The sequence below is a fragment of the Camelus dromedarius genome, chromosome 5 (genome assembly GCF_036321535.1).
Source record: "Camelus dromedarius isolate mCamDro1 chromosome 5, mCamDro1.pat, whole genome shotgun sequence".
Classification (NCBI taxonomy): Eukaryota; Metazoa; Chordata; class Mammalia; order Artiodactyla; family Camelidae; genus Camelus; species Camelus dromedarius.
Window position 1 is genome coordinate 38,693,543 of NC_087440.1, and position 15,366 is coordinate 38,708,908.

Here is a 15,366-nt window from a genome sequence, read left to right on the forward strand (position 1 = left end):
ATTTAAATGTGGACAGCTGTGACGTTTAAGTGTTAAAAAATTTCATTAATGATGCATAGAACTATCTACTTCTGTTGGCAGCCCTTTCAGTCTTCAATCTGACACTTCCTTTTTTATCCAGCAAGCTAATTTCCCCTCTTTTGTGAGGAGTAACTGTTTTCACACTACTGCTTACCCAGCAAGCCTCCTTATTGTTTCATGGTTAATTATCTTCCCCAGCTTCACCTTCCCAGCAAAGGGAGCAGGACTGTTCCTCCCCAGCACTAATGAAAGCTGGGTTTTATGAGTATACTGTATAAATAAACGCAAGGTCTGATCAGGCAACATAATAAATGAGTTCCTAAAGTTTATGGAGTCACAGCTCATCTAGTGGTTTTACTAAATAATGAGGGAAAATGATTAATTTGGTGGGGGGGGACTTTAATTTTGGAGGAGAAAAAAAAAAAAACCTTTGTTACCATAGTTTAGAACCTATCTGCAGATAAACGTAAGGGATCTCTGTTTATCCAAGTGTTCCTCGTGCTTCCTAAGAGCAGCGATGACATTTGCCAGGAGAATGTCCTGAATAGACTAGGCCTTTGAAAACTATTGTTGATTTGCTAGGCAGTGGAGGACACCTGGCCTTATCTTTCCCTGAGTCCTTGCCATTTATTAAGAAAAAAAGTAGCCAAGCTTTATGTAGTCAAAGTGTGCTACACTCTGCACTGACTGTAAGCAAAGCAGAGATAAGTCACAAGTGCTACCGTTGTGTGTGCTTGGAGTAGTAAATTCAGCAGGTCTGGCCCAGGTAATTAGCTCCACTGGCCGGTCAGTGTCTTTTCTCCCTGGACTGTAAACTCAGCATATTTTTTTAGATGCCTGCTCAAGGGCCCGTATCTGAAGAGTCTGAGGCTCGTAATTATTTTTGGTTATTTCTTGCATTGCAAAAGGATTTTAAGGGATTAAGGTGACCCTAAGCCTCTAATATCTTTTTTTTTTTTAATTTACAAAATGAATTCGCAGTTTGAGATCATTTTTCCTCTAGAATGAAATTTACATTTCTTTGATTTGGGAACCTTTGATTTGGGTTACAGTTTGAATTAAGGTCCTGACATTTAAAACTTTCAAGAGCCTCCTTCATGAGAGCCCAGGACCAGAGCTTCTGTTCCAATCAAGATCGAGTTTTTAAATCTAATCGGATCTCAGAATCCTGTAGTATTTTTCCCTTGAGATCTCAAAAAAGATAATCCCTCAGTGATTCCACATTTTTAACATGTCTAAGTACTCCAGCTAGGAATCAGAAGTATAAAATCTCTTGGAAACTTACTTCAAAGACATTTATTACCTTCTACAAAAATTCACCCTGAAATTTCAGGCAACTTTTCTAGCATCAAGTGTAACTGGTACACTCTCCAGCCATTTTTATGGGGGAAACAGTGATAATTCAAGGGAGATATTCTAGCAATTCTGAGATTTTTCAGTCCTCCTTAAATCGAAAAGCAGTTATCTTTAAAGGAGACTATTAAAACAAAAATATAGATCAAATAAAATAAAATCAGATGTAGAAATAAGGATCACTGACCTGCCCATTAATCATCCTAAACTTGGGCCAGTCAATGATAAACTGAGGAAAGCAAGGCAAGTTTAGTCGACTGGCACAGATAAGATGGAAAAGAGATTAAAATGATATGTACCATTTTTGGTCATTCCTAATTTGTTTATCCAAATTGACCAACATTTTTCTTCGTTTTTTTCTCTGAGTAAGTGGTAATCACATTATTAGAACTGAACAGAAACAAACAAAATGAGTCACATACCCCTATTTATCTGAGAGGAGCAAACCATTAAAAACAGCCATAACACAGTGTTGGTTCTTAATGTGTACCTTGTTGAGAGTTAAAAGACACACCATTCTCTCAGCTTTTATGTACTTCGTCAAGGACATGGATCCTGGACATGAGTGAACTCTGTCATCTGATGTTTGGCTTTTCATGCAGACTTCAGCATACTGACGAATCTCTTTTTGAACATTAAGCTACCTCAGGATCATGCCACAAATCTTGTGTTCTTAAAATTCTGTCTGAAAGTTGGGAACCCAAGTCTGTGTCACAGAAGAGCCCATGTGTTAGTAAACTTAGTGAACTTCATTTGTTTACTGTTTATCTCCTTTTTACTATGAATATGCTTTGTTGGTTTTAACAATTGTAGGTTTTTATTAATGGAAGAGCCTTATGAGGAACAAGAGTGTACATTTTGCTAAGGCAAAGGTGAGGCAAAAATTATATCCTGAGGCACAAAACTCAAATATTACATCAACTCCAGACAGTCAGAGGCAAATACTAAACCACTAGGACAATGACAGAAGAATGGGGCCAGATGTTACCATTAGGGGAGAAAAATCGTTTATGCGACTTGGCATGTGGGTCTGTCATTCATTATTGTCATCCAAATAGGTTTACAATGTAGTAGAATGTACAAAATGCCACCATTTTATTGTGTTTGGGTTTTTACAACTTTAGTGAGCTTATTATTTTTTTTTTTATATTTCCTTTTTTGATTTCAGTTCTACACAATACTGAAGAGGTCAGATAAAGAAATTCCTTTTATTTAAAAATCTCTTCCCAAGTTTTTTTAAAATTCATTTTTTATCAATCCTATATTTAGGTACTTGAAATTCTGGGGAAAATTTCTGGAAAATAGAATGGTGATTAAAAAGAGAAAAATAAACTGATTTTCCTATTCAATCTGTTCTTAATATGATAAAAATTTCAATGTTTGCATATAAAGCAATATTAAGATAAAATACTTTATTTTTCAGTGGAAGTATATTATTTTTCTAGTTCCTTCTAGTGAAAAATTCAGAGTTGTGTTGGAAAGTAACTTTTCCCTGCAGTGGATGCTTATCAAATACAAATAATGATGTATACAATAATTAATTTGCATAAAAAATAGCTTGATGCAAGGCATTCATCTGTTACCATCTAGCTTTAATACTACCAACACTGAGGTTACTACACTTAAGAGTTATTTAGAAATTTTGACATTATCTAAATTTCTTTACTTTATTGGCAAAAACATGTTGCCTCTTAGTCAAAATAGCACTCATGAGGGGCAGACCCGCCTGAGATACTGAGGTTATAGAAGGGGTGAAAAGAAGCACTTATGTTTTGTGTCTCCTTCTTTCTTCTATGGAATTCCTTCTTACAGCCTCACAATCACTCTGCTTATAGAATCTTAAAGCTCTTGGCAACTTATTTTTCACACACAAAATGAAACTTAAAAGTATTAAATACAAATTGATTTTTCTTTTTGAAAGTCATAAATAGATACAGAGTCAGGATGGGCCTGTGTCTAGAGTTGAGAGAAAAGGCGTTAGAACAGTGGAAGAGTTTTCTATATATTCTGTGGCCTCCATGGCTTCTCCACTTCCTCCCTCCTTCGAGGACTGGCACTAGAAGACAAGAAGGGTAGTGGTTAGCCATTTTTTTTTTAACAATACTATCAAATGTTTATTAAGCACTTGTTTGCGTATCTCTCTGATAAACGTTTGACAGACATGACCTCATTAGCTCTTTACATTAGTCCTACAAGGTAGCGAGCATGACCATCCCCAGTTCATAGTTGAGAGCTAAGGCCCAGAGAGGGGAAGCCACTTGCCTGAGGTCACACAGCAAGAAAAGGGTGAAACTGGCAATCTTATCTTCATGGCATGTGGACCCCTAAATCTTTTGCTGACATATTTAACATACAAGTTGAGGGCTTTCTGTATTCCAGGCACTGGTCTAATTGCTGGCTGGTGATTCAGAGGTGAGCAAAGTTGAATAGTTGAATCTGGCTTCTTCTGCAGCGAGTGTCTTGCCCTAGCTGCAGTCCCCAGGAGAGCAGACTCTGCTGAAGAAGGGCTTAGGGACCATCCCTCAAGCAGAGGAAATATTAGGACCAGGCTCCCAATTTCAACAGCAGTTTTACTGTGGAATCTGGATTCCTTCAGGCTACTCTTCTAGCACATCCTGTGCTCATTTCCTCACCCAACAGCCTCTAGGACCAGCTCCCTCTAAGGCTACAAATGACTTTCTTCTTGCTAATTCAATGGCTTTCTCTCTCCTCCCATGCTTCTTATCTTCTCTGCTTCTGTAACACTCCTTTTTTTTTAAACATTTTTTTTGTATTGAGTTATAGTCATTTTACAATGTTGTGTCAAATTCCAGTGTAGAGCACAATTTTTCAGTTATACATGAACATATATACATTCATTGTCACATTCTCTTTCGCTGTGAGCCACCACAAGATCCTGTATATATTTCCCTGTGCTACACTGTACAATCTTGTTTATCTGTTCTACATTTTGAAATCCCAGTCTGTCCCTTCCCACCCACCGTCCCCCTGGTAACCACAAGTTTGTGTTCTACGTCTGTGAGTCTGTTTCTGTTTTGTATTTATGTTTTTTGTTTTGGGGGTTTTTTTTAGATTCCGCATATGAACAATCTCATATGGTATTTTTCTTTCTCTTTCTGGCTTACTTCACTTAGAATGACATTCTTAACCAGCCACTCCTTTAAAAGTCTTCTCTCAGGTCCCAGGATTTTATACCCGTCCTACTTGGATTTTCTTCTGTGTTTCTTTTGCTAGTTGCTCATCCTTCCTCTTAATGTACCCACAAAACTATCCCATCTGCCTTTGCTTCTTACTGTTCCCTCTTCCCGCAATGTCCTCATCCCCCAACACCTTCTCTGAATGCCTTTCTCCTCGGTGTAGCCTCTATACCCTTCACAACAATAGACAGTCAGGCCTCATGTGGCTAAACCTATGGCAGGGGAGTCTGTAGGGCTTAAAGAAGTAAGATAGGATTTGTTACCAAACTCAGGTTCGGCTGCTTGCTGCTCAAAAGCCAATAATCAAAAGGCAAGTGTCAGTAGAAGGGAAAGGTACTTTATTCAGGAAAGACGGCAATCTGGGGAGAAAGTGGGCTCATGTGTGGAGAGCAGCTCTGAAGATTCTGCTCAGCCATGACAATTTCTAAAGGGCAAATGGGGAAACAATCTCAATTAATCATTATGGTCAGATTCTTTGTCATTTCTCCATTATGTGCAGACCTACTGACTTCTCCTGATCGTCCTTTGAATGCTGTCTTGCTCACGTGGTCCACCTGCAGATTTGCTACGGGGAAGCTAGTGGTAGAGAGTCAGTCATTCTTTAACCAATTCATTCTTCATTCTTATTCCTTTTAATCCAGGAAAGGAATCAACAGGTTAGGCAAGGCATTGTGTACATTCAGTAGAGTAGAAGTCAGGAGTTAGGTTAAATGTGACCTCATGATCTCATTTTTATGATCAAGGTCTGAGGAAAACAGAGATGAACTTAACAGAAAAGGGGCAAAAGAGCTCTTTACAAACTGTGGGACAGACTGTCATTTACCAGTCTGCTGAGGTGGATTTTATGAGGATGCTTAGCATCAAGGTGATCAAAGGAGGAGAAAATTTCAGAAAAAAATGGAGGCAACCTCTGTGGAGGAATCAAGTCAAATAAGGGCAAGGGAGAATCAGTTGGATTGGGCTCTGAGAAGGTCACTGGTGACCCTGCCAGAGGGTTCAGCAAATAAGGGCTCTGTTAATCACATTCCCTCTCTCTCCTCAAGAGACTTTTACATCAAAATGACAAGTTGAACTACAGAAGTACTATACACAGGATGTTCTTTTCTTCGTCATTTCTGGTAATGATGAACATGCATGCAGAGCAAAGAAGCCTGTAATAAAAAAAATACCTTTATTGATAATATATGCACAGTGATATAAATGAATTTAGAAATACATGTTGTAGTAATTTTATAAGCAAGTTTCTCAGTAGAGCCATGATGTCCTGTTATGTTTCGTGGTGTTACAGACTCGGAAACTCAACAGGACTAACTCTTATTTGCTTGTGGGTTTTTTTAGGTTTTGGGGCTCTTTTTTTTTTTCTGTTTAATTGAAGAGAAGTTAACATAAAATTAATCATTTAAAGTGAGCTATTTGGTGACATTTCATACATTCACAGTGTTGCATCACCATCACTTCTATCTAATTCCAAAACATTTTTATCACCCCAAAAGGAAACCCACACCTGTTAAGCAATTGCTCTCCATTCTCCCCTCCCCTAACTCCCTGGCAACCAGCAGTTTTCATTCATCTCTATGGATTTACCTAGTCTGGATATTTTATATGGATGGAATGATGCAGTATATGACTTTTTGTGTCTGGCTTCTTTCACTGAGCATAATGTTTTCGAGGCTACTAAGTTAGTACTTTTATAACTGAGCAGTACCACCAGCCAGGGAGTCAGAAATTCTCCAGGTGGTTTTATTGTGGCAAAGTTTCACCTCAGGACCTTTCCCCAGATTTCTTCCACATTTCATGAGACCACAGGCAAGTCTTTCTTTCTTCAGTTCGCTCAGTAAATATTTTTTTGAGAACCTACTCCCTGCCAGGCACGGTTGTAGGTGCCAGGGCTCTAGTGGAGACAGGACAGACGAGCCCCTGTCCTCATGGAGTTTATATCTGGCAGGAAAAGCCCTGACTCCCAATATTGGACTCTCTTTTGTTCCTGGTTCCTGTTAGGAACTACGGCAATTTTTGCTGTTATAAAACTTACTTTAAAACAACATCTAATGGATTTTTCATTTTCAATCCTTTCAGAAATATCTGGGGAGCCAAGACTAGGAAATATGTCCATGTCAGTACTCATTTTCATGAGATTTGTGAGATTACTTTGGGTTTTACTTGTCTGTTTTGAGTTTCTGATCAGCTTTGTTATTGAAAAAGAGCATTCACTAGAACAGTTTTTGATCATTAGTGTGAGATAGACTTTCAGAGCGGTTTCTGAGCTGAGACAAGTTACTTTAACATTATTGTCAATCTGATAGATAGTGAGCCAGATTTGATTGCTCTAATGTGTCAGTTGTGATAGAATTTCACAGACAATGGACCTGCCTTTAAAAAAAAAAGATTATTTTCAGGAAATAGAAAGTCCTTGAGCTCTATCTAGGCTTTGCTGAGGGCTGGGAAGGCGTCTTTTCTCTTCTAGTTATTCCTGCGGGATAAGCCCAGTCGGGACAGGCAAAGACAAACCCACACCCCATTTACAGGGCAGTGGGGGTGAGGGCCCTAACTGATGTTTATTTCATTGGATTCCATGCATGTGGCTGTACTAAAGAGAGTAGTCAACCGACCACCAGTCTTATTGCAAACACTGTTAAGGTTATTTAACAGGCAGCTGCCCTATCTTCCTCTCTCTTCAGCACAGACAAAAGTGCTGATCGCTGCAGTCCCTGTACCCCTACTCTGTGCCAGGCTCTCCCCATAGGCCTTCCCATACATTTTGTCATATAGAGCTCCCAACAGCCTCTAAGGCAGACACAATGTTTGTCTCTGATTATCTTGAATATATAAATGGTGGGACTGAGGCACATCGATGTTAAATAACTTGCCCAGGATCATACCACTAACATGTGAGGGTGGGGGGAGTCCAGGATTCAAACCCAGATCTGCTTGTGTTTCTGTCCCAAATCCCCAAATCTTGATAAACAATGGACATTTTTTGCTTTTTATCCCATTTTGTTTTTTATCTGTATTTTTTCTTGCTAACTCTGAATCTGTTCTCTGCCCAGCAAGAGGCAGAGTACTACAAACTCTGAATTCTCGTAAAAGCTATCTTTCCATTTTTCTGAGGACTAGCTGTTTCTTATGGTTGTTGATGTTGTTTTTTAAAAATTGCTACCCAAGTCTAATTTAGGCAAATAATTCTACAGCTAATTATCAGGGACTTTGGTTTTTGCATTTAGAGAGGGGTGCTAGGGAAAATAGTGCATCAAAAAAGCAGAGTGAATATATAGAGTGGAATTTCCCCTCGTTGAAATTGATTCCCCCACCCTGATCAATCTGTTTTTCTCTCCCTCCTGTCCATCGTTCCCTCAGACTTCCCCGTGTTCCATCTACTTTTTTGCCCTAGGGTAGTATGCATATCTTTATTGTTATAGTTAGTGCTCTTTTTTGTTTCTGTTATTTTTATTTATTTGTATGTTTTTGTTGGCACCTACTTGTCCACAAATCTCTTCTCCCAGGGCTTTTCAAGTGGTGTTGCTCAATAAACTCCTGTATCTAGAATAAAAAAGGGACACAAATTATAGGACCTCCTAATGGTTTCCGTCGCTCTGAGCACTGACTGGACCATTCAGTTCATCCTAGTCATCCTACTTTAGTTTTTAAAAAGTTGCAACTTTTTAAAGGAAATTAAAGGAATCTAGAGGCAGCTATATCAGATCTCTGTTGGGTTGCTGTTTTATAGAACGTCAGGTTCTGTTATCTCCACTCTTTAGCTAATGGTGTTTTTCATCTCTTATAAAACCTACCATCTAACCTAAAATTTTAAGAAAATCCCAGAAATGCGATTCTGGGAGACTTAGCTCAATGAAAGCTATCCAAGTACAGATGGAAGTGAATGTGGACATGTATTACTTGCTGCAGTTGGAATCTTGGTCCTTTCATCATCATTATTTGTCTAGCCACTGTTAGTTAGTTTCTCTGTATATATTGCACTAATATAAATAACCTGCCTCCAAGAACAAAAATAAAATAACACCAATTAATTCCACTTGTTTCTTGAGCAGACCTGTAAAGATGTGTGTGTGTGTGTGTGTGTGTGTGTGTGTGTGTGTGTATTGTGATTATTTATATAGAGTCCTTGGTTTAGGCCAAAATTTGGCACCAGTGAAGCAAGTTTGAAACTGAAAGATCCTTCCGCTAGTAAATTTAATTCAGAATTATCTCTGGAACGGCAGACTCTATTGGGCCCTCATGTGCTACTCACCATCCTTTTGGTTTTGGTCAAATATTCTTAGATTTGTTTTCCTAAATCCATGTTTGATTTATCACTTTTTCAAAAATAGGAACATTTGTGACTTTTTAAAAAGTACAAGACAGGTCCTCTAGAAAAACAACAACAAAAAGAATAATTAATTAGCACGAGGATTATTGGCTATATTGGGCTACCATCAAAGAGAGCATTCGACCAAATAACTTTCCTACCAATTACATCACTCTAAATATATATCTTTTTTTTTTTCAAAGACAACCTTTTAGCTATATAAATATTCCAATGTCCTTCCTCTTGGAAACTTTCCCTACTTTTTTGGCCTCAGGGTATGTTTTATGTTTGAGATAAAATCTTGAAGAAGTGGAGATTTTATTGAAAATATTGACAGAATGTAACTCACATCAGAAAGGAGTGAATGAGGGCAGAGCGATAGCACTTCTTTAATAGATAAAATGGGAAATCTAAAGTGAGTGATTTTCTGATGGATCTTGTCACAGATTCCCTGGAGTTGACATAAATATTTTTCTTTTTTTTTTTAGAAATTAAAATAAGTTTAAGAGATTTAGAGGAAGACAGAATTAAGAAGCATTACACACAAAAGTTTAATCTTTTCCTACGAAAACTTTTCACTCCAACCACTTTACTGAGGAAAGGATTTGTTCTTTTAGATGCTGCTGCAAGTTTTTTACTTTCTTAGGCTTGTATTTGTAAAGCTATAAAGGTGGCATTTGGTCAGAAAACAACTGTGTCCTGCAAGGCAAGTCCCAGTTACTGGCGTCACTCAGGCTAAGCTCCCGGCACACATCCAGATGGCACAGCTCCTGCATCCGGTGTGAGCACCCGGGTTTGGGACTCTCAGCAAAAAATCTGTGCTGCTAAATGTTAAAGTCAACCAGAGAGTCACAAAGACAGCTCCTTTGAAAGACTAGTTCAATTATTTATTAGCATTCTCAGAGTACAGTGCCAGCCAAGATCATATTTGAAATTAATATACTATTTGATGAGACTGATTGATTGTTTCTGCAGCTAAAGATTTGAACATTCATTAGCCATGCTAACTGGTCATTAGTACTTCCTTTATCAGCAAGCAAAGAATAAACAGAAATTCTAATAAAAATTCATCACAGTGAATGTACTCCAAACCTAAGTGAGTGTGGTGATTTCCAGGGTACAAGATTAACTGATGTAACATTGGCAGGGAAGACTTCTGTTATAAAATTTAAAAAATCCCTTAATTAATGTTTACTTTGTAACTGGACTCTTTTAAACTTAAGTAGGCTATGCAGATAATCTCTTACATATCCAGGATAATAAAGTGCTAATGGGTGTTTTATACTTAATGTGTTTGTGTGGTATCCTTCAACTCTTAGTTTCAGGAAGGACTGAGGGCTTCTTAGGAAAGTTCTGCTAATACGCTGCTGGAGAAGCTGTTTTCCCACTACTGAGGAATAAAAGCATTGTGGCCTGTTTTTCCACCAGGCTGTTAAAATAATTCTGAATTGTAATGCAAATATGCTGACCTGTTAACACTGTAGGACACCTCTCTTTACCTACTGTGTCATGAATCTCTTGTGATTTTAAGAGCAAATGGAAAGGAATGATGAGGAGAATGAAGTACGCAGGGAGAACCCTTTGTGAATGAACTCAAAGCCACTCTAGAGCGATTCTACATGCATTGAGAATTATAGCTATTTCATACTGACTGCCTCCTCAGCCCTTCCCAAGCATTAGCTCACTCAGTACTCAAAATTATCTCCAAAGATAGAAAGTGCTTGACCCCTTCAAAAAGTGATATGAAGAGACTAGTGCTCAGAAAGGTTAAGCAACTTGCCCAAGGCCACGCAGATGCTTAGCAGCCAAGTCAGCACTTCAGCCACGTTGCATAATTCCAGAGCCATGCTCACCCGCTCATCTGCCTGGCTACCCTGCGTAAGCATACGCTCAACTGCAAAGTTCTGTTTGAGTTTCTGTTTCCAGGTGTGCCCGTCAGGGCCTGCAGTACCTGTATCACCTCTCTTGGCTCCAGTTTGAATCTAGACAGCTGGCCAGCAAGTGAGGATGCTGGAGGAATATGAACAGAGTCCGGGAGCCCATTCAGCTTCTATGTCCCAACGTCCTAGAATGCATCAAGCTCTAGGGGAAAAACCAGGAAGTCCCGGGAAAGACCAAGGTCACAGCTGTGCAGGCAGAAAGCAGCATAAGAGAATCTGGGCTCCTTCATCCTTAGAGTCAGACAGTTTTCAGATCGTTGTTATTCTAGGGCTGGAGGTGGGTAGCAGGGGGAGGATCCTGCTTGTAAGAAATCGGGGCAGGACTGGCAATAGTGAGACAAGTTAACAAGGATCAAAGCGCAATCTCTCTCATAGCAAGAGACTGGAGAAGAGAGGGACTGAAAGAACTGTAATTAAGAGGCTGCCCTGCAGCCCTGGGGCCCAAGACTCAAGGTCCAGGAAGGTGCAGGTGAAGAAACCAGTCAAATGTTGCTCATCTTGGGGTCTGTCTGGGAACAGGGCCAAATTCTGAAGAGGAGGAACCCTGAAAGGGAAGGCGGAGGGAAAAATAGACATTTGAGAGCCTCTGGCCTGTGAATGGCTTTACAAATAGCTACAACTCTCTTCCATTTTCCCAGGCAGAAGCTGCTTCAAGTGGAGAACCCGGGAAGAGAACCAAGAAGGGGTTCGCCATATATGGCTGCAGATAGCACTCCATCATGACTCCAGAGCTAAAAGAGTATCAGGATGAATGTACCTAAAAGATGTCTTAGGCTATACTCTTTTTACCTTTATTTGCCTGGCAGTTTTATCTTCAGGGTTAAAATTGCAGATGAATCAGTAGGAAATGGTTAATTCCATAAATAACAATTTGACTGTAATAATCTTACATTTTAATCTATGTTATTACCCTCAGTGACAAATTACTATTGATAGAAAAGCCTATTTCAATAATTTGGGATGTTATTCCAGAGAGACATAGAGCTGGTAATTATGCTGTCTTTCAAATTCATGCTTGGGGCAAATTTCTTTCCTGACTCTTCCAAGAGATTTTGAATGGATAAAAAGTTCATGCTTGTGTTCCCTAATTCTTTTTTTTTTTTTTTTCCCTTCTTCTACACAGGAGACTCTGAATGTGATTGATCCTGGCTTGATGGACCTAAACGGGACAAGTGAGGATGCCCTGGAATGGGATGAAACTGACATAAGCAACAAGTTAATTAGTTTGAATGAAGAATCAAATGACCTTGAGCAAGAATCCCAACCTGTCATGCCTTCCTTAAAGCTTGAAGAGGCAGGTAGTGAGGACCCTGGTTATGAAGAAGAGGCAAGCGACCAGGGGGCATCTCAGTGTACATCAAGTATTACTGCTCCCTCCAGCCCACACATCTACCAGGTGTACAGCCTCCACAATGTTGAACTCTATGAAGACAACCACATCCCGTTCCTGAAAAACAGTCCAAATTTCTCTGGCATGACACAGCCTAATGTTTTAACGAAGAGTCTCAGTAAAGACTCTTCATTTTCATCTACCAAATCTTTGCCGGATCTTCTAGGGGGTACCAGTTTGGTAAAGCCCTGCCCATGCCACGGAGGAGACATGGGCCAAAATTCAGGCAGTGAGAGTGGAATTGTCAGTGAAGGAGACACTGAAACCACCACAAACTCTGAAATGTGCTTGCTCAATGTGGTGGGTGAGTCCCCGAGTAACCCTGAAACTGAACATCTGGACCCACAAACAGGAGATGCAGTTAACATGTTAAAGCAGAAATTTAAAGATGAGGAGGAACGCATTAAGCTTCCCAAGAGCTCTCAGTTATCCATTTCAACAGTGGGTTGTGTAAATGGAAAAGTTGGAGATTTAAACAGTATTACCAGACATACCCCTGATTGTTTGGGAGAAGAATTACAAGGAAAACATGATGTGTTTACATTTTATGATTACTCTTACCTTCAAGGCTCAAAACTCAAATTACCAATGATAATGAAACAGTCACAAAGTGAAAAAGCACATGTGGAGGATCCCCTGCTCCATGGTTTTTATTTTGATAAAAAATCCTGCAAATCTAAACACCAGGCTACAGAGTTACAACCAGATGCCCCTTCCCATGAAAGGATTTTGGCAAGTGCGTCCCATGAAATGGATCGAAATTCATATAAAAGTGGTGATGCAGAGAAGACTTTCAGTGGCGTGCAGAGTGCCAGGCAGCTCTCCCTTTTACCTCATAGTTCGTCTGTTGAGTCCCTTTCTCCAGGGGGCGATTTATTTGGATTGGGCATCTTTAAAAACGGCAGTGACAGCCTCCAGAGAAGCACTTCTTTAGAAAGTTGGTTGACATCCTATAAAAGCAATGAAGATCTTTTTAGCTGTCACAGCTCTGGGGACATAAGCGTGAGCAGTGGCTCAGTTGGTGAACTGAGTAAAAGAACATTAGATCTCCTGAATCGTTTGGAGAATATCCAGAGCCCGTCGGAGCAGAAGATAAAGCGAAGTGTTTCCGATATCACTCTTCAAAGCAGTTCCCAAAAGATGGCCTTTACTGGCCAGCTGTCATTGGACATAGCATCTTCTATTAATGAAGACTCGCCAGCATCTCTCACAGAACTTAGCAGCAGTGATGAGCTCTCTCTTTGCTCAGAGGATATTGTGTTACACAAGAACAAGATCCCGGAATCGAATGCATCATTCAGGAAGCGCCTGACACGTTCGGTGGCCGATGAAAGTGATGTCAATGTCAGCATGATCGTTAATGTCTCCTGCACCTCCGCTTGCACTGATGATGAAGACGACAGTGACCTCCTCTCCAGCTCTACCCTCACCTTGACAGAAGAAGAGCTATGCATCAAAGATGAGGATGATGACTCCAGTATTGCAACAGATGATGAAATTTATGAAGAATGCAACTTGATGTCAGGGCTGGACTACATAAAGAATGAACTGCAGACCTGGATTAGACCAAAGTTTTCCTTGACAAGAGATAAGAGAAGATGTAATCTCAGTGATGAAATAAAAGGCAGTAAGGATGTAAGTAGTAGTGAGATGACCAACTCCTCTGATACCCTGAACATTGAAGCCCTTCTAAATGGCTCCATAAAACGTCTCTCTGAAAATAACGGAAATGGGAAGAATTTATCCCACACCCATGAGTTAGGGACAAAGGGTGAAAATAAGAAAAATATTTTCAAAGTGAATAAAGACCCTTATGCGGCAGACATGGAAAATGGCAATATTGAAAGTGCGCCAGAAAGGCAGAAGGACAAACTGAATGAGATTGCAAAGGAATGTGAAAATCTTGGTTCAACTGGGGAAAGGATTTCAGAGAGTGAGCATTGTAAGTGCAAAGCATTTATGGATAGCTCAGGTGATTCAAATATTGCTGGAAAGGAATTTGTTCCCCAGCCTGTTAGACATCTTCCAAAGAAATGTCAAGACCGCCACCATTTTGAAAATCAAAGTGCTGCTTCTACTCCCACTGAGAAGTCTTGCCCAGAACTGCCTTCAGAAGTTATCAATAGACAGGACTCTGATGTACTGAAATCTCCATCCAGCAATGCATCAGATATGGCTGGAAGATCTACTGGTTTCTGCCTAGCCCTTGAACAAAATGAAGCCGAGGAAAAAGTTTCTATTAGTGACAGCATTTCTTGTTGCGACTGTGAGCCAGATGTTTTCCATCCGAAAGATGCCGAAGATTGTTCAGTACACGACTTTGTTAAGGAAATCATCGACATGGCTTCAACAGCCCTAAAATGTAAATCTCAACCTGAAAATGAGGCGGCTGCTCCCACTTCATTAACTCAAATCAAGGAGAAGGTGTTGGAACATTCTCACCGGCCCATCCAGCTGAGAAAAGGCGACTTTTATTCTTACTTATCTCTCTCGTCTCATGACAGCGATTGTGGGGAGGTCACCAGTTACATCGAAGAGAAGAGCAACACTCCGTTGCCACCGGACATTACTGACTCTGGCTCAGAAGACAAGGAAGACCCCGAATGCTTCTTTGAGGCCTGTGTTGAGGAGGACCCTGCTGAAGACAAGCCCTTTTTCTCCAGTACTCCTCCAGATGACCCTGCACTTCCTAGAGGAGCTCCAGGGTCACGCCAAGCAGCGGCAGGTTCTTCCAACTTCAGTGATATTTCACTCTTAGCTAACGATGCAGACATGGTGGCTCGTTCAAGCCCTCCCCCTGCCAAAGAATGTGATGTTGGAAGAAAGGAAGTAGATAGTTTACCCCAAGCTTCTGACGCCTGTGGAGAAAGCTCAGAGTTAACTACTCCTTCAAGGCTGGGCAATGAAAAGGAGAGTTCAGGAAACCTGGGTGAGTCTGGAATGCCAGAAGAACACAATGCTGCTTCAGCCAAATCTAGAATTCCAGGACTCTCCTTGAAGGCAAAGCAGCCAAAAGACAAGGCTGCATTGCATCCCAACCCCCAAACTGTAACCTGTGAAGAAAATCTTCTAAACCTTCATGAAGAACGACATAGAAATATGCATAGGTAGAATGTAACCCTCTCCAAGCATGAAAATCATCTCATTGAAAGGTACGTATAG

The 15,366-nt window shown here is 40.2% G+C and overlaps 1 protein-coding gene across 3 annotated transcripts in view; it reads left to right on the forward strand.

Annotated features, from left to right (window-relative positions):
* Window positions 1-15,366, forward strand: part of AKAP6 (A-kinase anchoring protein 6) — a 491,494-nt gene that overhangs the window by 467,832 nt on the left and 8,296 nt on the right. For all 3 annotated transcript variants that reach the window (XM_031453560.2, XM_064485883.1, XM_010986148.3), the window contains one exon: window positions 11,938-15,356. In XM_031453560.2, the coding sequence (XP_031309420.2) occupies window positions 11,938-15,315 (3,378 nt within the window). In that variant the 3' untranslated portion in view covers window positions 15,316-15,356. The remainder of the gene's footprint in view (window positions 1-11,937; window positions 15,357-15,366) is intronic.